Source organism: Plectropomus leopardus, chromosome 19 (assembly GCF_026936395.1).
Source record: "Plectropomus leopardus strain MGB_pleo_1.0 chromosome 19, ASM2693639v1, whole genome shotgun sequence".
Taxonomy (NCBI): domain Eukaryota; kingdom Metazoa; phylum Chordata; class Actinopteri; order Perciformes; family Serranidae; genus Plectropomus; species Plectropomus leopardus.
The window spans coordinates 3,661-27,254 of NC_142194.1; the positions used below are offsets into that span (position 1 = coordinate 3,661).

General features: G+C 44.9%; 2 protein-coding genes across 4 annotated transcripts; both read right to left on the bottom strand.

Annotated features, from left to right (window-relative positions):
* Positions 1-1,078: 1,078 nt before the first annotated feature.
* LOC121938902 (protein phosphatase 1 regulatory subunit 3C-B-like) lies at positions 1,079-6,602 on the bottom strand. The gene is made up of 3 exons (XM_042482055.2): positions 6,437-6,602; positions 4,715-5,148; positions 1,079-4,573 (listed from the first exon to the last, which is right to left on the bottom strand). The coding sequence occupies exons 1-3, from the start codon at positions 6,448-6,450 to the stop codon at positions 3,993-3,995; spliced, it is 1,029 nt and encodes a 342-aa protein (XP_042337989.2). The 5' UTR covers positions 6,451-6,602; the 3' UTR covers positions 1,079-3,992.
* Positions 6,603-9,240: 2,638 nt separating this feature from the next.
* On the bottom strand, positions 9,241-23,279 carry syde1 (synapse defective Rho GTPase homolog 1). 3 transcript variants are annotated; one of them, XR_015774931.1, is made up of 15 exons: positions 22,916-23,279; positions 18,605-18,819; positions 17,048-17,639; positions 16,494-16,841; positions 16,083-16,278; positions 15,711-15,874; positions 15,016-15,114; positions 14,707-14,795; positions 13,477-13,614; positions 12,438-12,564; positions 11,903-12,069; positions 11,570-11,822; positions 11,168-11,446; positions 9,770-10,866; positions 9,241-9,679 (listed from the first exon to the last, which is right to left on the bottom strand). XR_015774931.1 is itself a non-coding variant. In XM_088069730.1 (14 exons), the coding sequence occupies exons 1-14, from the start codon at positions 23,097-23,099 to the stop codon at positions 10,682-10,684; spliced, it is 3,033 nt and encodes a 1,010-aa protein (XP_087925856.1). In that variant the 5' UTR covers positions 23,100-23,279; the 3' UTR covers positions 9,241-10,681. The 3 variants fall into 3 exon arrangements, 2 of the variants coding, with proteins under 2 accessions (XP_087925856.1, XP_087925855.1); XM_088069730.1 differs by having other exon boundaries at positions 9,241-10,866; positions 17,048-17,636; XM_088069729.1 differs by having other exon boundaries at positions 9,241-10,866.
* Between the last annotated feature and the right edge of the window lie 315 nt (positions 23,280-23,594).

Below are 23,594 nucleotides of genomic sequence, written 5' to 3' on the forward strand. Positions count from 1 at the left end.
CAATGCTAACAGCTACACAGCATTAGCCGTATCTGTTAGCTCGAGCTAACAGCTACACAGCATTAGCCGTATCTGTTAGCTCGAGCTAACAGCTACACAGCATTAGCCGTATCTGTTAGCTTGAGCTAACAGCTACACGGCATTAGCTGTTAGCCCGAGCTAACACGCCAGGATGTGTTCAGGTCCGTCAGTAAACAAACTCAGACTCTAATCATTTAACAGTAGGCTGCTACTGATTGGCCCCGCCCCCACAGTCATGTTTTAGCCCCGCCCACAGGACGCTGCCACATTTAATGTCATGTTTGTTAGATTTTATTATTTGTTTTGTTTGATTTTTTTTAAATTTGTGGACATTTGGAGATGAAGCACAAAGGGTTAATTCAGTGTTTTTCCTCTGGACTCTGTTTGTTTGTTTGTTTCTGATGGAAACAACATGTTTACAAACGGCTCCAGTAAACAAGCAAACACACACACACACACACACACACACCGTTAGTTTCTGTGGGGTTAGGGTAACCCTAACCCTAACCCTTGAAACACTGTGGCTGGGGGAGGTGGGTACATATGTAAATGAATGTATCTTGTATTTTTTCAGATTTCTTTTCTTTTTAAAGAAGACACAGAGGACATGTTTTCTTTAAAATTGGCAATTAAAAACAACATTTTGGTGAATTTTTTTCTACAAAAACTTTGGACATTTTCATAATAATAGGTCATTTTTTCCCTTTTGAAATATTTGAAGGATTTTTTTCAATGAAAAATTTTGCTGATTTTTAAAGAAAACCTGCCTTCCAATGATGTCATCAGTCTCTCTGAATTACAACCAGAGCCTGTGAGGGACAAAAACAAACACTGTGAGGACAGATGCAGCCTCTCTACTGGACCAGTTCAGTTTCATCAAACTGTCCATCCCATCAGGGACAGACAGAGACACCTGAGTCCAGCTGGACAAACACACCTTTACCCCATTTTCAATAATATTTTTCAATAATCACACTTAATAATAATAATAATAATAATAATAATAATAATAATAATAACGATGATGATGATGATATAACAATAATAAAAACAATAATAAAGTGCATATTGTAACTTTATTTAAATACAGGTCGTTGGAGCAACACACTGACGGTTAATGATAAATCTGAAGTGACCTGAACACGTCGCGTTGCTGCCAACACTTAAACACCTTCACAGAAACACAGCAAATTCACTTTAACACACTTTACAGCAGCCTTCAAGACTTCCTGTCACATGATCCACACACACACACACACACACACACACACCTTAGTAAACGCGTTTATGGCTACAGGAGCTAATAGGAAGTGCAAGTTTCACCTTAACCTTTGCATCTACAGCAGTTACCATGATGACGAGACGACAGTAGGTGGCTAAAATGCATAGCAACAACTACCTGTTACCAGGGAAACCAGTCGGTGTTAGCCAAATGCTAACCTGTTTAGGCTACAGAGAAAAAAAATAAATAAATAAAAATCACTTTAAACTCCCGCCTTTTTCTCCGTGATGCATTCACACACATCAGGAAATCAAACCACAACAGTGCTGTAATCTGCCCACATACCGATGACCTCACACAGCCGGGCGATCACAGACGAGCTCATTTCAAGGGCAGTTCAGGGTCTGTTAGCTGTGTGATTAGCACCTGATGCTAACTGAACAGACCTCCCCCCTCGCAAAAAAACAAATAAAAGCGGCTGAACGTTCGGCTGTAAATTGATGTTTTTTACGGATCGAGTTGCCATCACAGACACTCCGGGGTCTATCATGGTCCTATTTCCTGAACAGACTGAAATGGCCCTCAAAAGACCGAAAACTGTCCTCTATACAAAACCTCATCATCATCATCACAAAATCATCTGTGATTCTCCTCAGACTCCACCCACAGCACTGAGGCATCATGGGGGATGTAGGAAATAGGGCTGGGCAATTAATCAAAACTGACATTCAGAACCTCTGACTGTCATAATCTTGCCGTGTCAGTTAATTCGTTTTTTGTTTTTTTTTAAATTCTGTTAACCTTATCCTCACCAGAGTCACCAACTCTCAGGGATCTGCCATGAGTCTCACGCTTTTGGTTCTCTGTCTGACACTCTCACGGCACCGAGGAAAATCTCCCGCCAAAGCGCTGCGACAGCAGAAGTGTCGAACAGTCGTGACGCAGTGAACAACTTTGACTCTAGATTACAGCTGAGTATTTGACCACCTAACAACGTTTCATTATGGTGACTCAAACCGCCAAGAATCCGAGACAAGTCTGACTCAAACCGCCAAGAACCTGAGACAAGTCTGACTCGAAACATTCAAGAACTTGAGACAAGTACGACTTAAACTGCCACCAAAATATTTTGAGTGCTGCAGCTGCTGCGTGACTGAGCGGTTCTAAATTTTTTCCTGTAAATGTTGAGATTGTGTTCCTGTGACGTCCTCATTCATCACAGCATTATGATAAACTTGATTTCAGAGCCAACAGGTTGTCTGGTTTTCCACTAACAGCAGAGGCCAGACCACAGTGAGAACCACAGTGCAGGATCTGACTTTCGGCCTGCAGAGTGTCTGGTTTCATGTCGGAAAGACGACTAGACGCGGTTCATTCTAAATTCATACAGTTTAAAAACATTAACTTTATTTGCTCATTTAAATGACCAACATGTTAAATATTAGAGGTGATCTGGGTACAAACAGGACCCAGAAATACCGTTCAGGTTGGACTGAACCAAAACGCCCCCCCCTCCTCCCACCCCGACTCTGGACCGAGGGCTCATGAACTCTAACTGGGGATATGAGACTTCAGGTCTCAGTCAAGGTCGGGGATGTGAACAAAGCTCGACTTGAGTCTGAGAGTGTGGGGAAGTCCTGACAGTTGGACTCATCAGAACCAGACTGGGTCAGAGCAGGGTTTCAGGTTCTTGATATATTCTGGTGTTTGAGCTTAATGAAAGGTGAACTGGGTCTGAAGGCATCAAGGTTTTACACACAAACAGGATTCAACATCCAGCACAGACAGCAGAAGAGTCTCATCGTTCAGTCAGATTGAACTTTGGTCTCAGACGGCTGGTTCAGAATCTGCAGGATTTATGTTAAATATGATGGTGCAAAACAACATGTCCTGAAGATCTGATGGACAGGTCTGGTCCTTGGACCAGAACGTGAATCAATCAGCTGTCTTCATGTTGCCGTTGTCAGAATGAGGACTCGATGACTCGGGTGTGACGGTGAAGAAAGTCTTTCTATATATGAAGCACTCAGTAACCCAGTTAAACTCCTATGAAAAGCTCCTGAAAGTGGAACCTTGTGGAGCCTCAAGTTTTACTAATTATTCTGAAGCCTTGAGGAGTTTTCTGAAACAGCGGTAAGGCCTCGGACCCCTCAGGGACCTTTGGGAGGTTTGAAGGAAGCAGTTCTGAGTCTGTGTGAGACTTTAAAGCCTTCAGGTCACTTCCAGGATCCTTTAAAAGTAACAAATCCTTTGGATGCTTTTACAAAGCCCTTTTGTCTCCTGATTCTCCTCTGAAAGTCTTTAAAGTACTCATGTTCAGTGCCACTTGCATATTTTAAAAATGTGATGCAGTTTAAACGCTCAAATTCTCAAACGCTCAAAAAACATCTACAAATCTATTAGTGATATTTTAAAGGGGGCCACAAGGCCACGTCAGGTATTCAGCTGAATCAGGTCGACTGTGGCATAGCATTGGCTGTAATCCGGCACACCAGGACCAGATACAGACAGGAAATCCAGGCCGAGACATTTTAAGGATCTAAATCAGCGGTAACATGGCGTCCCCCACACCATCCAGTCCTTAAATAATTCATGTCGGGGCACATAAAGTGACTTCAGTGAAAGCAACAACCTCAAGTGTGTCCTACAAACACGCCTGGAGAACCTCCAGATGATGCATCATGATCTTCAGTGCTCAGATGAGGGTCCTGCAGAGTGAGTGCTACATTAAAAACGCCCTGTGGGGGTCTCACCAGTAGGGGGCACTGGACTCCACATGACCCCAGCTCTGCCACTCAGGGAAGATCCCTGCTGATGTCCTGGGACTTCCAAAGGGATCAAACTGCATCTCCTCCCTCTTGTCTCTGCCACAGTCCCTCCGGATCTCCAGCCCGGCCGGAGTCTCGGAGCTGTGGGTCGAGCTGCTGTTTGGGTTCACCAGCCGGTAATTGTTCCCGTGGTTGTTGTCCCAGAATGTGTGGTCCTGTGTCTGGTACTGAATGCAGAACTCCACCATGTTGGAGGGCTCCAGGACCTCCGGTAAAGAGACGGAGAAGGAGAATGTGTCGGTGTCGGGGCAGCCATACACGTTGTTCAGGTAAAGACACGGAATGTCCTTGAACGAGCGCCACGAGTCAAAGGTGATCCGGACTGACACAGACTTGTCAAAGCAGAGGTTTCGGACCTGAACAGTGCCTGAGAGCAGGTGCTCCTGCAAAGAACAAGTCTCCAGACAAACCTGCTGGGCCTTGAGCCGGTTCCTCAGGTCCAGATAGTCTGCCACCGGCTGGGTGAAGTCCAGAACCAGACCTGAACCTCTGTCTGCGGCATCTGGAAGAGGAGCACAGCTTTATTTTGGATTTTTACTTTATTCTGCTCATCTGTGTTGTTAGATAAGACAATGTGATTGCTGAAACAGATTCTGTTGGTTCACTAATCAATTAATCGACTGATTGTTTGGCGTGTCCTCACCTGTGTCATCTCCCAGGTGTAGTCTGGCAGCGGCACCCTCTATCTCCATCAGGTGGAACTGCAGCTCTGTGAGCACATCATCGTCGGCCTCGTTGAAGACGTGGACCGTGGTGAGGGCCAGCCCCCTGGAGTCTGCAAACACTACACTCTTCTTTGTCCTCCTCAGCCACGCTGAGCCGCCGATGTCTGTGGCCGCTGACGGTGATGTCGTGGTCGCCATGGCGACGTTACCAAAGGAGAGGCCGGAGCTCAGACAGGGTCGCAGCGGCTCACAGTGCTTTAACAGAGCAGCTCCTGATGAAGAATAGCGGTGATCGCAGTTACCGAGGAGGGAGCGCAGAGGAGGAGAGCTCGCCAAGCAGATCCTCATGGCCATGTCCACGGGCATGATGGGAGACAGACCCCCGGGGCGAGGGTTCAGGATCTGGAGGACCCTGAGGACACGGACAGAGAAGATATGGGTCAAACTGTCTCTGAAAAACTGACTCATCCAACACAGCAACTAACTGACTTCAAACTTAGCTACTCAACTAACTAAAGTAAACTAAACTGAAGTTATCTAAACTCAACGGAAGTTATCTAAACTCAACTCAATAAACTAAAATAACTAAACCGAACTAAATTAACACAACAAATTATATTAAATTTAGCTAAACTCAACTAACCTAAACTCAACAAACTAAAATAAATAAACTCAACCTACTAACCTAAACCCAACTAAAGTAATCTAAACTCAACTGAACTAACTCAACTAACTATATTAAACTTAAATAAACTCAACTAAATCATCTTCACTAAACTCAGCTAAAATACACTTAATAATCTCAACTAACTAAACTAAACTGAGCGCTGAGGGTGCAGCACATCTGTGTTTTGTGAGGTCTCAGGTGTGTTTACAGGAAACACTAAAATTTGATTATAAGCATTATTTATAAGCAGCTGAGAACATCAGATCAACAACAACAACAACAATAATAACAATAATAATAATAATATTAATATATCAGCATCATGTTCTGTACTCCTAAATATCTGCTCTTCATATACACTGATCGACAACAATATCAACAACAACAATGATAACAACAATAAAAACAATGGTTTTGAGTCAAGGTGTACTTTTGGTCTGTTATTTTGTTTTTGTATAACAAGACTGATTGTGTGCCTCAGTTCTTCTGTGTGAAGCAGCGGAGCATGATTCATGTCACATGACACAGAAACATACAACATGTATGTAGAACTCTGATCAGAGAAACATTACTTCCTGTTTACACTAATAAATAACATACATACATATATATCTGTTCTGTTGTGTCTGCTCTGATTCATGTGTTCTTTAGTATGATCTGTGGGTTCTCCTTGTGGTTCTATGAGGTCTAGAACCTGGAACTGTTCTCCACAGTCACATCTCATATAAACAACATATGTGACAGAACGTTCTCATCACACAGAACATATGAGAACACATAAATAAATGAATAAATAAATAATCATAACTGTGGGAATGTTTGGTGACAGTTTGTAACACAAATAGATTGTGTTCTTAATCAGGAGAACAGAGAGGAGAACAGTCAGGAGAACAGAGAGGAGAACAGAGAGGAGAACAGTCAGGAGAACAGAGAGGAGAACAGAGAGGAGAACAGTCAGCAGAATCGTAGAACACAGAGGAGAACAGTCGGTAGAACAGTAGAACACGGAGCTGTGGCGCAGTTTCTGACTCACCTGGTGCAGTTCATTGAAAAGTTTCTCTCTCGGTAGAACCCGACAGAACCCGACAGAACCCGACGCTCAGCGGCGGTGGCGGGAGATGTTGTCACGTTCGGCTTCGCTCCTTTGATGTATTTTAATTCTTTCCGGTTTGTTTTTCGGCCATTTTCAAAGGACACGCCACCACAGGTCGCGCGCTCAGACACGCCCCCGACAGAGAGAGAGAGAGAGACAGACAGAGAGACAGAGAGAGAGAGAGAGACAGACAAAGAGACAGAGAGAGACAGAGAGAGAGAGACAGAGAGACAGATAGAGAAAGGCAGAGAGACAGAGAGAGAGACAGAGAAAGACACAGAGAGAGAGAGACAGAGAGACACATAGAGAGATATACACACAGAGAGAGAGACACACAGAGAGAGAGACAGAAAGACACATAGAGAGAGAGAGACACAGAGAGAGAGAGACAGAGAGAGAGCGCAGAGCTGCTCCGTCCCTCAGCCAATCACAGACCAGCCAAAAAAGGGACAAACGTCCCAGCAGTGACGCCACAGCTGGGCGGAGCCTGAATGCCAGTGGTGGAGGTCTAAGGGAGTTTGGAGCCCAGAGTTGAGACTGACAGGCACCATTTCAGAGAAAAAGTTCACCAGCAGCAGAGACTCAAAGAACAGCTGCTGATTCAGAGAGTTTTATTTAATTTACTCAACAGGAGTTTAAATGAAAACCTAGGCTGATGAAAAAATAAAACTAAAGCTCAAAAGAGGATTTAAAGCTTCTTTTTAAGAATAAAAGGTCAAATTCTGTTTGGAGAACAGATGGTGGTTTTTAGTTCAGCCTCAACAAAACACATAAAAATACTGAGGAATTAAACCTAAACGCTTCCTGTCATTAACCCTCAGCAGCCAAACCCTTCGAGTTCAGCTGAAGATGACACGCAGCAGAGGCCATGACCCGGACACAGGATTTGAGTATAATGAGGTTATTTAAAAAGAAAACTCCACCTGCAGAACGAGTACCTGTCCATCTGTGATGCAGCGTTGAGGTCATGAAGAAAACTTTGTGAACGGAAAATCCAAACAGGTTCAACAACAGAAAAAAATACACGTGAACATCAGTTTCCAGCAGCTGCAGAACGATCCAGGTCTGTCTGATCCAGACCACGATCAGGACAACACAGGAGTCTCAGCTAAAACAGTCCTAACATTTTAACAGTCTCATTATCTGATTTACATTTTCAATCCCACAGAGATTTCGGACAGTCTGAGTCCATCGGAGCAGCCCAGAGCGACACCAGACTCCAGGAAATGAAGTTAATGCAGTGATAACCAGCTGCATGACGTCCAGATGGTCTATTTTTGGGTTCATGTTTGGATACTGTGTTTGAGTCAGCGAAGCCAAAAAACTGAACAATACCCTGGGTGTGCTGAGCTGGTTTCATTTAAACAGGCCGTCTAATGCCAGACCAGTCAGGATGGAGTCCTGTCAGACCCTACTGAGGGCAAAATACTCCCAAGGCAAACAGGAGTATTTTGTCCTTTTAAGGTGCTGAGATACCAAAACCTCATCAGACCTTCATCAGACCCTCATCAGTAGAGATGGCAAATTCGACACTTTGAAGCTTTTTGAAACATTTCAAAACCTATTGCTCTACATTGGCATCTGCTGGTAGAAGCTTGCATTGCACCCATGTATCATTGTTTTTGTTGTAAGCTCTGTTTTCTCCAGCCCAAAAGCCTGTATAGCTATAATATAGTTATATGTATCTATATACATCTATAAATATATAATATATGTGTGTGTGTGTGTTTGTATATCTATTTATATATAATATATTATTATATTATATGTATGTATGTTTGTATGTATGTATCAGTTAATCGATCTATCTACCAACAGCTCAGCTCAATTCGCACAAATCTCCCTCTACTTCCTCACCACAACACAACACCTAAAACACCCATTTTCCCATGGTCTTTTAAAACTCTCTGTCCGGGTTTGGTACATGGATCTAATATAAATCGGTTTGGTACCGATCACGTGACGTTTCGAAACCCATCTCGAGACACATGGTGAAGCCTGAAGTGACAAAACATTTCGATCTTGAGTGTTGAATTTGCCTTCTCTATTCATCAGACCCACATCAGACCCTCATCAGATCCACATCAGAACGTCCTCAGGTCTGGTCTAATGTCCTGTTCTCTGTTGAATGTGTTTTGAGCTTCCTTTTGATTGTGTCGAGCTGAGTCTTCCTTAAGTATTCAGTACTGTTGACTGCGCCTCATAAAAAGATGAGAATGAAAGAAAGAAGGAAAACGATTCCTCTTATGATATTTTTTTTTTAACAGCTCAATGTCACTTTAATGACTCGGTCTGCATCATTCTTTGAGGTTTGGAGCGACTGACGGAGGTTAAAGAGGACCTGCAGGTGGAAACAGGAACAGGACTTTGACCCTGGACAGCACCGTTTGTGTCCCGTGTGACACTAACAAACATCCATATTCAGGTCATTTGTCTGACGTGACGACCATCAGCAATGATCTTTTACCAACCAGCTTTTGTCTCCTAAACTTTCCTGCCGACCCCGTCTACACCAAGATGCAACTCTAGTCTTTGTTATTTTAATAACACCCGTCAGCATGACGAGCAGGAAGGGACGACTGAGGACACATTCGATTTGATTCTGTCCAATAAAGTCTCTCTGCTGCCTGAAGACTGAAGATCAACAGTCCTGTTTCCCCGTTCACAGTCTTCAGCTCAGACTGCACTGAAAACCATCAAACAGAAACTAAGTTTGTGTAGCTCTGCCACAATGATAAGCCCAGTCACTGAGATAATTATATTTAAAAAATAAAATGAATACATGAATAACAATAATAGTAATAACATACATAATAACAATAATAATAATAACATACATAATAACAATAATAATAATATTGTGTTTAATAGTTGGTCAGGTAAATAAGAAGTACAGACAGGCTGCTGTGGTCTGTTCCAACAGGAACTGTGCTTCAACACTTTGGTTACATCATCTGCAGAGAAACATCGTCAATAAAAAAAGAGAAGTGCTAATTATCACTGTGCAAAACAAAATAATACTGTCAAAAAACAACAACAAACAACAATAAAACAACAACATCATGTTTTTAACACTGAGTATGGCATCGTTTTCCTTCTCAGAAATTCTGTACCGTGAAAATACTGACGACCTGCTGCACCTCGCATCACTCTGCTGATACACCAGCAGACACCTGCAGCAGCCTGCACACACCTGCAGACAACTGCAGGGAACTGCAGACAACTGCACACACCTGCAGCAGCCTGCACACACCTGCAGACAACTGCAGCAGCCTGCAGTTGTCTGCAGCATCCTGCAAAGGGCGGGAAACGCAGCAGAGTGATGACTTCTGCTGTTTGTTCACTTCAACTTAAAAGTTTCCACAAGTGAAATTATGGCTTTACAAACAGCCCTAACATGTTCTAACATGTTCTAACATGTTCTGACAGAATGCTACCCTGATAACCAGAGGAATAGCAAACAGTTCACATCTTCAGAGGGAGAAAAGTGTGAGAGGGCCTTTGAGAACCACCTTCTTTATCATTAGAACATTCATAATAGAAATGTTCAGAGGATGTTTTGGTTCCTGCGGTTCCTCCACAGTGACACCTCAGAGAATGACTCCCTTATATCAGCACTGAGGCTACGTTTACCTTTGGATCAGAGAAATAAATAACCTGTTTTAATTTGACTCCTTGGCACAAAAACATCCAGAGATGCTACAAGAACCAAAAGCCACGTTCTCCTGGTTCCACTTTGAGTTGGACTCATCAGTTGTCAGGATTTTAAATCCTCAGAACAGAAAGACGTGTGATGTTCTCAGTCTGGCTCCAGCCTGCAGAGGTCGGAGGAGGCTGTGAGGAGGTCAGAGGTCAAACTTGTCAGTGGCCAGTCTGAATCACATTAGATCATTTTAGATGTTTGATAAACTTTCATTTATCAAGAATCATTTCATCATTAACACTGTTGGCAAAAACCGGGAGAACTTCATCATTCAAGGAGAACTTCATCATTCAAGGAGAACTTCATCATTCCCACCGAAATGTTCTGATGTTCTGCCTCAACTTCTGGAACTTCACCAGGTCAAATTACATCAGATTCACAACATTTAACTTTGAAAAATACTTTTACTTTACATGGAAGACTAAAACAACGTTTCTCCTCTCTCTCCTCCTCCTCCTCCTCCTCCTACTCCTCCTCCTGGTCTACAGGCAAATGTTGATCTGCTTGGCGAGCTCTCGGTCCAGATCATGGATCAGAGTGTCGAAGTCCTTCAGACTGAGTCGACAGTTAAATGGAGCGTCAAAGTCCATGAAGTCGTCCACGTACAGACCTTCTCCTCCCTCTGAGGACCACACCTCCTTCTTCTCCTCCTCTTCCTCACCACTGCCTGAAACAGAGACAACAAGAAGGAGGAGCGTGTGTGAGCAGCTTTAAGAATTCTCAGTCACAATAACACAGACGGATCTGAAAACAGACATTTGTTTTTTGGACTCCTGACTGCAGGCTCACGACTTCACTGATGGCTGCTGTTAAATCTGAAGTCTCAGTTCGCCCTGTCGAGGGAACGACAGTTCGCCCTGACGAGGGAACGACAGTTCGCCCTGTCGAGGGAACGACAGTTCGCCCTGTTGAGCAATCAACAGCTCATCATGTTGACTGGAAATGAGTGTTTCCAGGCGGTTGTTTACCTGCGTCACTGTCACTTCCTGCTACCTCGTCGTAGTCGGCGTCCTGGCCGGACAGGAGGTCTCGTCCGCAGATGCTCCAGTCTCCTGCGTACCGGTTGATGGGCGGAGGACTGTCTAACCGGGCCAGGCCTCCACGACCCCGACGGGACACCACCACCTCCGGGTCAGCATTCTGGGGCAGAGCCAATCGCAGCGCAGAATGGGAAGAGTGGGTGAGGGCAGAGGAGGGAGAGGGGGAGACATCAGTGTGGTCATCTGTCGGGACTCGGTGGGTCGGTACTGAGAAGGAAAAACAAGGCACTGAGTAAGGTGACGAAGGCCAAAGGTCAAAGGTTTCCATGGCAACAACAGAGTGTCAGGGTGGGTGGAGCTTACTCTCAGTGAGGTCACTTCCTTTCTCACCTGGCCACAGCTGCAGCAGGTAGTGCAGCGCCTCAATGTGCCGTTTGAAATCGACCGCGCTCGCTATCTCTTCGCCGTGACCCTTTGCTCCTCCCCTTCCTCCCCTCCCCCCTCCTCCCCCACTCCACGCCTCCTGAGTCGGGGTGAGGAGCACCGGGCCGAAGCAGACAGCGAGGTTCTGGTGAGTCATCCTGTTCGACGAGCTGAGGGACGCCACCAGGCTGAGGTGGTCCAGCAGCAGAGACAGGGTGGCCTGGAGACACAGAGACAGCAGTGGTAGTAGTACTGCAGCAGTGGCAATAGTATCGCGGTAGTAGTAGTACTGTGTGTTACCCTTTCTGGTGGCGGCAGGCAGGTCAGCAGCTCCACGGTGTCCTGGGCCAGCTGGGGGTCAAAGGTCACTGGCGGGGGTCGCAGGGTCATGGCCTCCCGGACTACCTGGTACAGAGTCCTGGTGATGAGCGGAGACGGCAGCTCCCGTAGGTAGTCCTTTAATATACCTAAGAGGACACGAGCAGGGACAAGAACCAGTCAACAAGTCTCAAAGTCAGAGTAATTAAAGGTCCAGTCTGAGTCATTAGAGGTCCAGTTTGCAGGATTTGGAGCTGAGACTCCTGCAGTGTTTGGTTTGTCTGCTCTGGGCTCCTGTAGAAACGTGGCGGTCTGCATATACGAGGACCTGCTCCTCATTTTGGTTCCCTCAGAAGGAGGGAACCAAAACATGATGACTCTGATTCAGCTGATTGCATGCAGAAAGAAACACAACTACCAGATTAGAGTCTCTGATTATCACACTTGAACTTTAGGTAAGGTCCATGTCCTTCGGTCCGAGTCCCAGGTCCGAGTCCCCTGCAGTGTATGCACTGACCTGTGATGACGTTGATGTCGGGGTAGAGGTCCTCACTGAGACAGGCGGCTGAACTGTTCCTCTCAAACCAATCTCTGAGCTCCTTCTTCACTGCCGCTGAACCACAGAGTCTGTACAGACCCACCACCTGAGAGACAGGGGGACAGATAGGGGGACAGACAAAAAGACAGACAGACAGAGAGACAGACGGGGGGAACACAGTTATCCGGATGCAGAAAAAACTTACTCTCCTGTGGGCCTGGTCCTTCAGAGGCTCCAGAGACTGGACTCTGAATCCACCTCAGACCAGAGAACCAAACCCTGATGGATGATTCAGTAATCAGTAAAAACGATGAGCCCCAACTTTCCTCTCTGAACGCTTGTTAATTATTTAAGAGCTGCTTGTTCTGCAGCGATGTTCTAAATGTGCACATCTCACTACCGCCAATGGTGCTGTTTGTTTATTCTGTTCTGATCTTTAATCACATCTTGCTGTTTTTGTCTCACTGATTTTTGTTTTGTTTTGATTTGTCTTGTCTTATCTTGTCTTGTCTTGTCTTGTCTTGTCTTGTCTTGTCTTGTCTTGTTTTGTTTTGTTTTGTTTTGTCTTGTTTTGTTTTGTTTTGCTTTGCTTTGCTTTTATTTTGTTTTTTTGTTTTGTTTTGTTTTGCTTTGCTTTGCTTTGCTTTGCTTTGCTTTGCTTTGCTTTGCTTTGCTTTGCTTTTGTTTTATTTTGTTTTGTTTTGTCTTGTTTTGCTTTGCTTTTATTTTGTTTTTTGTTTTGTTTTGTTTTGTTTTTGTTTGTCTTGCTGTTGTGGTTAAAGCAGTCTTTTTTTAGTCTGTCTGTTGTGTTTCTTTGAATTTTTTTGCGGTGTTGTTTTTTTTTAGGCAGCCCAGTGTAGCAGCTCAGTTGAGGGTCTAAAAATGAAAATCCGCCTCCTGCCTCATTCTGCTATTTTTACACCTTGCGTATTTATTGATGTGAATTGTGTCTTAAACCTGAAAATCTTCTCCATGACGGATCCGTCCTCATGGCAGACAGCTGCAAACATTGAGATACCTTCAGTCCTCTGTGCTCGATCTCGGCCACACACTTCTGGATCAGCAGAGGAATTGGAGCTGCAGAGCCTTCTTTCTCCACCAGGTGGTGCAGCTCTACCCCAAACACATTTGCAGGAACTGACGAGTCACTGACCACCTGTAAAGAGACGTACAAAAAAACTGAAAACACCCTCATATCAGACAAAATATCACAACACTGACCACCTGCAGAGAGAGCGAGACGTCCGAAAACCTTTGACGCTCTGACATCACTCTGAATAACAGTGACGGTCATCTGCCTGAGCAACATGCTGCTCAGAGTCTCCACTGTGGTAGTATTACTGTAGTAATCTGTAGTGCTCAGTGGTAGAAGGAGTATTTAGATCCTTGAATTAATTAAAAGTACTAAAACCACACTGTGGAAACACTCTGTTACGGTGAAAGTCCTACATTCAAAATGTTACTGAAGTAAAAGCAGGTATAATCAGGAAAATGTACTTAAAGTATTTAAAGTAAAAGTATTAGTTTAGACAGTCTTAAACCCCAAAACCTTAAAGTTACTTTAAAAAAAATATTAAAATAACACCCCAAAACTCAAATTGTAAATGACGAAGAAAAAGAAATCAGCCCCAAACCCCCAAATCATAAAAAACTGAAAAAATTCCCCAAGACTCCAAATTATTAGAAAGAGATCAAAACAGTTGATTGAATTTCCTGTAAATCGACTGATTGATAGAACATAATCTCTGCAGTTGCACTTGTTCAAACTGTTTGGTTGGGTTACGAATATCCCTAACCCTTAAAAAAACAAATCTGATTTTGTAAACTCTTTTTGTGTTTTTTATGCAAAAATATTGTTTTGTAAAGTAACTCAAACTCTAAGATAAATGTAGTGAACATTTCCCTCTGAGATGTAATGGAGTAAAAGTATGAGGGAGCATAAAAAAGAAAATACTCCAGTGAAGTACAAGTACCTCAGATACCACAGACTTGAGTAGAGGACTTGAGTCAAGTCAAGTCAAGTCAGTTTTATTTATAGAGCCCTTTATCACAAAACATGGTTTGCCTCAGAGGGCTTTACAGTGTACGACATCCCTCTGCCCTTAGACCCTCACATCACCGAAAAAGAACCCCTGTAACATGAAAAAAAAGGAAGAAACCTCAGGAAGAGCAGCAGAGGATGTAACAAAAGTAAGTAGTGAGTAAAAGTATTCAGTTACATTCACAGAGTAGTAGTGTGTGTCAGCACCTGAGTGTCCCATTTCTCCTGCAGAGACAGTTTAACGTAGAGAAGTCCTCGAGGCTCCAGCTTCACACACAGCTGCTGACTGCGACTCCCTGACAACCAAAAACACTTGTTCACCTCCATGTCCACACTGTGACATGGTGAGGGTGAAAGGGTGAAGGTGAGGTGGTGAAGGTGAATGGGTGAGGGTGAAGAGGTGATGGTAAAGGGATGAAGTGTTGAAGGAGTTAAGGTGAAGAGGTGAATCATTGAAGGGGTGAAGATGAAGGGGTGAAAGTGACGAGGTAAAGGGGTGAATTCACTGCCGAGTACCTTTGAAGAGCGGAGGGATGGAGACGCCTCCCAGACCGCACACTCGGTTTCTGCTCGCACCTCGTGAAGGCTGATCCGGCCCCAACACGTGAACTGAACCTGATGAATACATGAACACGTGAACTGAACCTGATGAATACATGAACACGTGAACTGAACCTGATGAACACGTGAACACGTGAACTGAACCTGATGAATACATGAACACGTGAACTGAACCTGATGAATACATGAACACGTGAACTGAACCTGATGAACACGTGAACTGAACCTGATGAACACGTGAACTGAACCTGATGAATATATGAACTGAACCTGATGAATACATGAACACGTGAACTGAACCTGATGAACACGTGAACTGAACCTGATGAATACATGAACTGAACCTGATGAATACATGAACACGTGAACTGAACCTGATGAACACGTGAACTGAACCTGATGAACACATGAACACGTGAACTGAACCTGATGAACACGTGAACTGAACCTGATGAACACGTGAACTGAACCTGATGAATACATGAACACGTGAACTGAACCTGATGAACACGTGAACTGAACCTGATGAACACATGAGTAGTAGTAGTAGTAGTAGTAGTAGTAGTACTGTCAGTGGTAGAGCAGCAGTATTAGTAGTAGTACTGATAGTACTACTGTCAGTAGTACTATCAGTAGTAGAGCAGCAGTACCTGGTGTTAGGACCACGATGCGGAGCAGCCGCGCCCGCTCTAGCTCCAGGTTGAAGGCGTGGTTCAGCGGGAGGGTGGAGCCTCGCAGGCTCAGCAGGGCAGTCCTCGCTCTGGTCACCCCATCAATCTGGATCGCCAAGAAGACCTCCTTACTGTCCTCAGACCTGGGACAGAGACACCACATCGAGACATGAGGGACACGAGACAGAGACACCACACAGAGAAAAAAACGGATATGAGAAAAAGGACACTGTTGATTGCTGCAGAGCGAGCCAGCTGTATCAGACAGAGCGACGTTTCCTGAGGACCTCCGGGTGTTTTAGTCCGTAGAAAATGCTCTGATGGACACGGGGTCTTGAGGTTGTTTCCTACCTGCTGCTCTTCATCTCCTCCAGACCCAGCAGGTGGACCGTCAGTAAACCTGTCACCCGCTGGCTGCACCGTGACAGATCACAGCCCGCGTACAGTCTGAATGAGCTGACGTCACAGAACGTTTCTGGGGAGGTTGTGCTGGGAGGAGCTTGTTGCCGTGGCAGCAGTTCAGGAGAGTCTCCATCACTGAGGTAACCTGAAAATAAAACAAACATTTACAAAAATCCCAAACAGCGACAACGATTTCAACTAAAGTTTAAAAACTGATTTGTTGTCAAAAGTCATTCGTCTTTGAAAAGTCGTCTTTCTTTGAAAAGTTTTTCGTTTTTTGAAAAGTCGTCCGTCTTTAAAAAGTCGTCCGTCTTTAAAAGTTGCCCAACTTCGTATCGTCTATAAAAGTGAAAACATTACCTCCTTTGGCCGACCGTCCTCTCGATGATCGCCGCCGTGGTCTGGCTGGAGGGGCGGTGCTGTCCAGGTGATATCTGCTGATCACATTCTGATTGGACAGAGCAGACGATGATGATGATGATGATGCATTCTTACTGGTGGACTCGTCGGCGCCGACCCTGCTGTCATTTCCCTGGCGATGGGCGCGGGAGGAAGAACGAAGGCTGAGTTTGCGTCGCAGCTCGGGAAGTTTCTTCATCTTCAGGGAGAGTTTCCTCACCGTACCTGGAGACCTCAGCCGGTCCATCACGCTGCCGGACACTCCCCCTTTCTTTTGAGAGGCGGGGCTAGAGTCTGAGTGGGCAGGGTCTGAGGGACACAAAGAGCAAGCAGAATTTACCTGAGAGAGGTCAAAGGTGACAGAGCGTTTTACAACCAGCAGGAGAAAGAACCATGACCCGTCCCTCACTTGTGACCAGTCCTTCACCTCTGACCAGTACCTAACCTGTGACCATTCCCTCACCTGTGGACAATCCCTCACCTGTGATCAGGTCTCACCTGTGATCAGGTTTTACCTGTTGTCTCTGCTGTGATGTCATCAGCAAAGTGGCTGATGCTGGGGTTGGTGTCCTCCGCTCGACAGTCTGCTCCTCCCTCCTCTCTGTCGTCCCTCCTCCTCCACACCTCAATTTCCCTGCCGGGCCCTCGGGGGTCCCCCTCCTCCCTGCAGGGCCCTCTGGGGTGCTGCTCCTCCTTGCAGGGCCCTCTGGGGTGCTGCTCCTCCCTGCAGGGCCCTCTGGGGTGCTCCTCCTCCCTGCGGGGCCCTCGGGGGTCCCCCTCCTCCCTGCGGGGCCCTCCAGGGTCCTCCTCCTCGGGGATGGGGTTGTACCAGATGTTGCTGCCGCTCTCAGGCTGCAGGCCGCAGGTCTCGTCTGAAGCCTGGGTCTTTCCTGAGGACAGCACCCAGGCTCTGCTGCTGCGGTCCAGGCTCTGCAGGTAGGCCCGCTGGCCGGACAGCTTGGTGCTGACTGAGGAGGGAGGAGCGTCAGAAGAGCCTCCTGCTGGCTGGGAGGCCTGGAGGAGCACAGGACTGAGAGGAGCAGAGGAGGTGCTAGGCACCTCCCAGGCCAGACTGATGCACCTCCTGTCGACACACTGCTCCTTCTGCTGGAGGAGAACAAGAGGAGGTCACACCAAACCTATATATATACACTGTGTACCTTATATATATTAAACAGGCTATTTATGTTAAATGTTATATATATGTTACATATGTTATATATGACATAAAGATTATATATGTTATATAGATTATAAATGTTGTATATGTTACACAGGTAATATATGTTTTATAATGCTCAATGGGCTGTATAGTGCTTTTTCTAGTCAGGACGTGTCACACACACATTCACACACACAAATTCACACACACATTCACTCACCCATTCACACACACATTCACACACATTCACTCACCCATTCACACACACATTCACACACATTCACACACACATTCACACACACAAATTCATACACACATTCACTCACACATTCACTCACCCATTCACACACACATTCACACACACATTCACACACACATTCACTCACCCATTCACACACACATTCACACACACATTCACACAGTGGTGGCCGAGGCTACAAGCTGCCATCTACTAGTAATCATTCGTAATCACACACACTCCGATCACGCAGCATCAGGAGCAGTTCGGGGTTCGGTGTCTTGCCCCGGAGGAGCCGGAGATCGCTGCCCTTCTGATTAGAGGACGACCCGCTCTACCCCTCAGCCACAGCCGCCCCAATGTTATATATGTTATATAAGTTATATATGTTATTTATGTTATACAGGTTATATATGTTGTATATGTTATACAGCTTATATATGTTATGTATATTATACAGGTTATATATGTTTTATATTTTGTATATATGTTGTACAGGTTATGTATGTTATGTATGTTACACAGGTTATATATGTTTATGTGTTTTATATGTCATTTATGTTATGTGGGTTATATATGTGTTATATGTTATATATATTATAGATGTTTCATATAGCACACAGGTTGTGAAATCAGAGGACCGGGGTTGGACTTGGTCCGGTGGTCTTGTACCGTCTCATGAGCCAGCTGTTGTCTCCTCACTGGCCCTGTTGCATCCTGGGTTGTGGGGGCGTGGCTTGAGGCCAGGGAGATGGGCGGAGCCGCTGTGCCCTGCCACGCCCACGGCTGTCTCATAGCAACCGTGATGTGGTTCAGAGGAGGTGAGGAGGGGTTGGGGTCCACTGTCGACAAGGGCAACAAGGACGTCTGGAGGAGGACGGAGACATCTACAGAACGCACATACACACACACAGAGTCACACACACACACAGAGTCACACAGTAACACACACACACACACACACAGAGTCACACAATAACACACACACACACAGATTCACACAGTAACACACACACACATACACAGTCACACAATAACACACAGGCACACACACACACACACACACACACAGAGTCACACAGTAACACACACACACACACACACACAAACACAGGTATGTTATTGGACGGATCGAGGCGTTCAGTGTTGATTTATGCAGATTTGTGTTGTTTGTTTGTTTATATGTTATTGTTGTTTTTAATTTGTTGTTGCTGTGTGTGTGTGTGTGTGTGTGTGTGTGTGTGTGTGTGTGTGTGTGTGTGTGTGTGTGTGTGTGTGTGTGTGTGTGTGTGTGTGTGTGTGTGTCCCACCCCACCGACCCCCAGGACCACACACCGACACCACATGACGTCATGTGACTTTGTTTACGTCATGTGGCGGAGTTTCTCCGACACACACAGTAACAGTTGATCCACACACACTGGACAGGAAGTGACACTCTCTGGAGGTCAGCCTCCACTTCCTGTCAGCTGACCCAAACCAAAGAGGACCTAATAGAGGACTGTGACTGTGTGAGCGTGTGAACGCTAATAATAAACCATCTGTTTTTAATTTACAGGAGCCTGAGAAACACTGAGCAGGAGCAGAGGAGGAGCAGGAGGAGGAGAGAAGAGGGGGAGAGGAGGAGAAGAGGAGGAGGAGGAGAGGAGCAGAGGAGGAGGAGAGGGGGAGAGGAGGAGAAGAGGAGGAGGAGGAGGATGAGAGAAGAGGGGGAGAGGAGGAGAAGAGGAGGAGAGAGGAGCAGGAGGAGGATGAGAGAAGAGGAGGAGCAGAGGAGGAGGAGGAGGATGAGAGAAGAGGGGGAGAGGAGGAGCAGAGGAGGAGGAGGAGGAGGTGGTTGGGGCGTGTTGGTGGTTGAAGAATAAACACTGTGTGTTTGGATGTCAATGAACTCTCTGTATTTAAGACTAAACACACTGCTGACTATTCACTATTCATAACAGAACACACACACACACACACACACACACACACACACAGAGTCACACAGTAACACACACACACACACACACACACACACACACACAGTCACACACTAACACACACACACACATAGAGTTACACACACACAGAGTCACACAGTAACACACACACACACACACACAGAGTCACACAGTAACACACACACACACACACACACACAGAGTCGCACAGTAACACACGCACACACACACACAGAGTCACACAGTAACACACACACCTAGTGTTTGTGTGTGTGTGTGTGTGTGTGTGTGAGTGTGATCAGCGAACAGTGGGGCTCTTTAATAAGAGTTAACTGCAGTTTGAATGTTTTTAGGTTCAGTTTGAATTTAATCTTCAGATTCTTTGATTTTCAATATTTTTTCTGCACGATTGATTGATTGATTGATTGATTGATTGATTGATTGATCAGAATCAGGATCAGGATACTTTATTGACCCCTGAGGGGAAATTGCTTTTAGTTACAGATGCTCATATTCTAAAGTCTTAAAAGAAGTAGTAAAGTGTGGAATATATCAATAAAATTTAAACATAATTACTAATATAAAATAAATATATCTAAACACTAAAGTATAATATAAATGTACATTTATATTATATTATTACTAAATTCGATTAAAATCTTGTCATTAATGAAAAAAAACAAAAATGCAAATCTTTGATCTCCCCTTTATTTCTAAAATTCTACAAAAAGTCTTTACTGATCAGCTTTGTGACTTTCTCCAAGACAATAGTTTATTTGAGGACTTTCAGTCAGGTGTCAGAGCTCATCATCGTACAGAGACGGCACTAGTAAATAATTTTAATCACTTATAGATCGTCTCTGATTCAGGTCTGGTCTCTGTTTTAACCCTTTTAGATCTCAGTGCTGCTTTTGACACCATTGACCATCAAATCTTACTGCGCACGGTGCTAAGCTGTTTGTAAATATTAATGAACCTCCATGTATACCGAGGAGTACCACAAGGTTCTGTGCTCGGACCAATCCTTCTCACTTTATATATGCTTTCTCCGGGCAACTTTATTATAAATCATTTATTACCATTGTTATTGCTGCTCTTCCTCCCTCTCTCTCTCTCCTGCCATTTTGTCTTCTACTGTAGTTTAATCGTTTTTAACGACTGTCACTCGTCTGTCCATCCTGAAGAGGGATCCCTTCTCAGTCGCTCTTCCTGAGGTTTCTACCATTTTTTCCCCCGTTACAGGGTTCAGCACAGAGGGATGGTGCCTGCTGTAAAGCCCTCTGAGGAAGATTGAAATCTGTGATAACAAACTTTATAAATAAACTGACTTGTCTTGAATTGACAAATAAACAATAAACAGGAAGTAACCACACAGGCACTAGCGCACACACACACACACACACACACACACACACACACACACACACACACACACACACACAGGCAGGTCTAATGACAGGAAATGAGCCAGTTTGTCTTCAGGAAGTTTGACATTAAAACACGTGAAGAAGAGCAGTTTCTATCTGGTTGGACCACTGAGACAAAGCTGAACGACACGAAACAACAGAGCTGAACGACACGAAACAACAGAGCTGAAAGACACGAAACAACAGAGCTGAACGACACGAAACAACAGAGCTGAAAGACACGAAACAACAGAGCTGAACGACACGAAACAACAGAGCTGAAAGACACGAAACAACAGAGCTGAACGACACGAAACAACAGAGCTGAAAGACACCAAACAACAGAGCTGAACGACACCAAACAACAGAGCTGAAAGACACGAAACAACAGAGCTGAACGACACGAAACAACAGAGCTTAAAGACACGAAACAACAGAGCTGAACCACACGAAACAACAAAGCTGAAAGACATGAAACAACAGAGCTGAACGACACGAAACAACAGAGCTGAAAGACACGAAACAACAGAGCTGAACGACACATAACAACAGAGCTGAAAGACACGAAACAACAGAGCTGAACGACACGAAACAACAGAGCTGAACCACACGAAACAACAAAGCTGAAAGACACGAAACAACAGAGCTGAACGACACGAAACAACAGAGCTGAAAGACACGAAACAACAGAGCTGAACGACACATAACAACAGAGCTGAAAGACACATAACAACAGAGCTGAAAGACACGAAACAACAGAGCTGAATGACACGAAACAACAGAGCTGAACGACACATAACAACAGAGCTGAAAGACACGAAACAACAGAGCTGAACGACACATAACAACAGAGCTGAAAGACACATAACAACAGAGCTGAAAGACACGAAACAACAGAGCTGAATGACACGAAACAACAGAGCTGAACAACACAAAACAACAAAGCTGAAAGACACGAAACAACAGAGCTGAAAGACACCAAACAACAGAGCTGAACGACACAAAACAACAGAGCTGAAAGACACCAAACAACAGAAAGACAGAGCTGTTTGTTTTTGTACTTTTACAAACACACTGCATGTTGTTTAATGCAGGACTGAGTACTTCTACACTGTGGTACATATGTACTTTAACTTTAGAGTACTTTTACACTGTGGTATATGTACTTTAACTGCAGAGTACTTCTATGCTATGGCACTAGTACTTTAACTGTAGGTACTCTACACTGTAGTATTAGTACTTAAACTAAAGAGTACTTCTACTTTGTGGTATTAGTACTTCAACTGCAGAGTGCTTCTATGCTGTGGTATTAGTATTTTAACTGCAGAGTACTTCTACGCTGTAGTATAAGTGCTTCACTTGCAGAGTACCCCTACACTGTGGTATGCACACTTTAACTGCAGCATCCTTCTACACTGTGGTATACGTACTTTAACTGCAGAGTACTTCTACACTGTGGTATTAGTACTTTAACTGCAGAGTACTTGTCAAATGTTGAATGTCAGGTTGTTTGGTTGAAAAGGTTGTTTGTTGATGAAACTTCAGATCAGAAAAAGAAAAAGAAGAAATTGTAGTTTTGTAGTGAGCAGGATGTGAGCAGGCACAGGCACACAGTTTGTGTTGATGTCTCCTACCACTCTCTTTGCTGTCTCTGGTGTCTTTGCTGTCTCTGGTGTCTTTGGTGTCTCTGGTGTCTTTAGTGTCTTTGGGGTCTTTGGGGTTTCTGTTGTCTTTGGGGTCTTTGGGGTCGGTCTTCCTCCTGGATCGGTCTTTGCCTCGGAGCCTGGAGAAAGTTCTCCTGAGCAAAGGCTCAGCCATAGTGGACCAGGCCGTCCTGCTGTCCTCCTGGTCCTCCTGTCCTCCTGGTCCTCCTTGGGGTGGAGGTCCTGGCGGTGCAGCAGGAGGACTCAGCGCTCCTTCATGTCGTTCAGATCGCAGCGTTCAGCCATGACTCTGAGCTGCAGAACAGGAAATGAATTCCACACATTCTTTCCCAAACTCCCCCTCTCCTCCTCCTCCTCCTCCTGCTCCTCCTCCTGTTTCTCCTCCTCCTCCTCCTGATGCCCCTCCCTCCACTGGGAGAGGACAGCACACAGGACTCATGGGAAACGTAGTCCTGATACAAGGAAACTGGTAGATGAATTAAAAGTTTTGTCTGTAGTTTTAGATTCCAGACTCTGACAAACATTTTAAAAACCATCACACAGACGGTAAAAATAAAGAAACACTCATCTTCATCACGTTTTTCTTCCTGCAGGCAGAGATCTTCATCACTTTTTTCTTCCTGCAGGCAGAGATCTTCATCACGTTTTT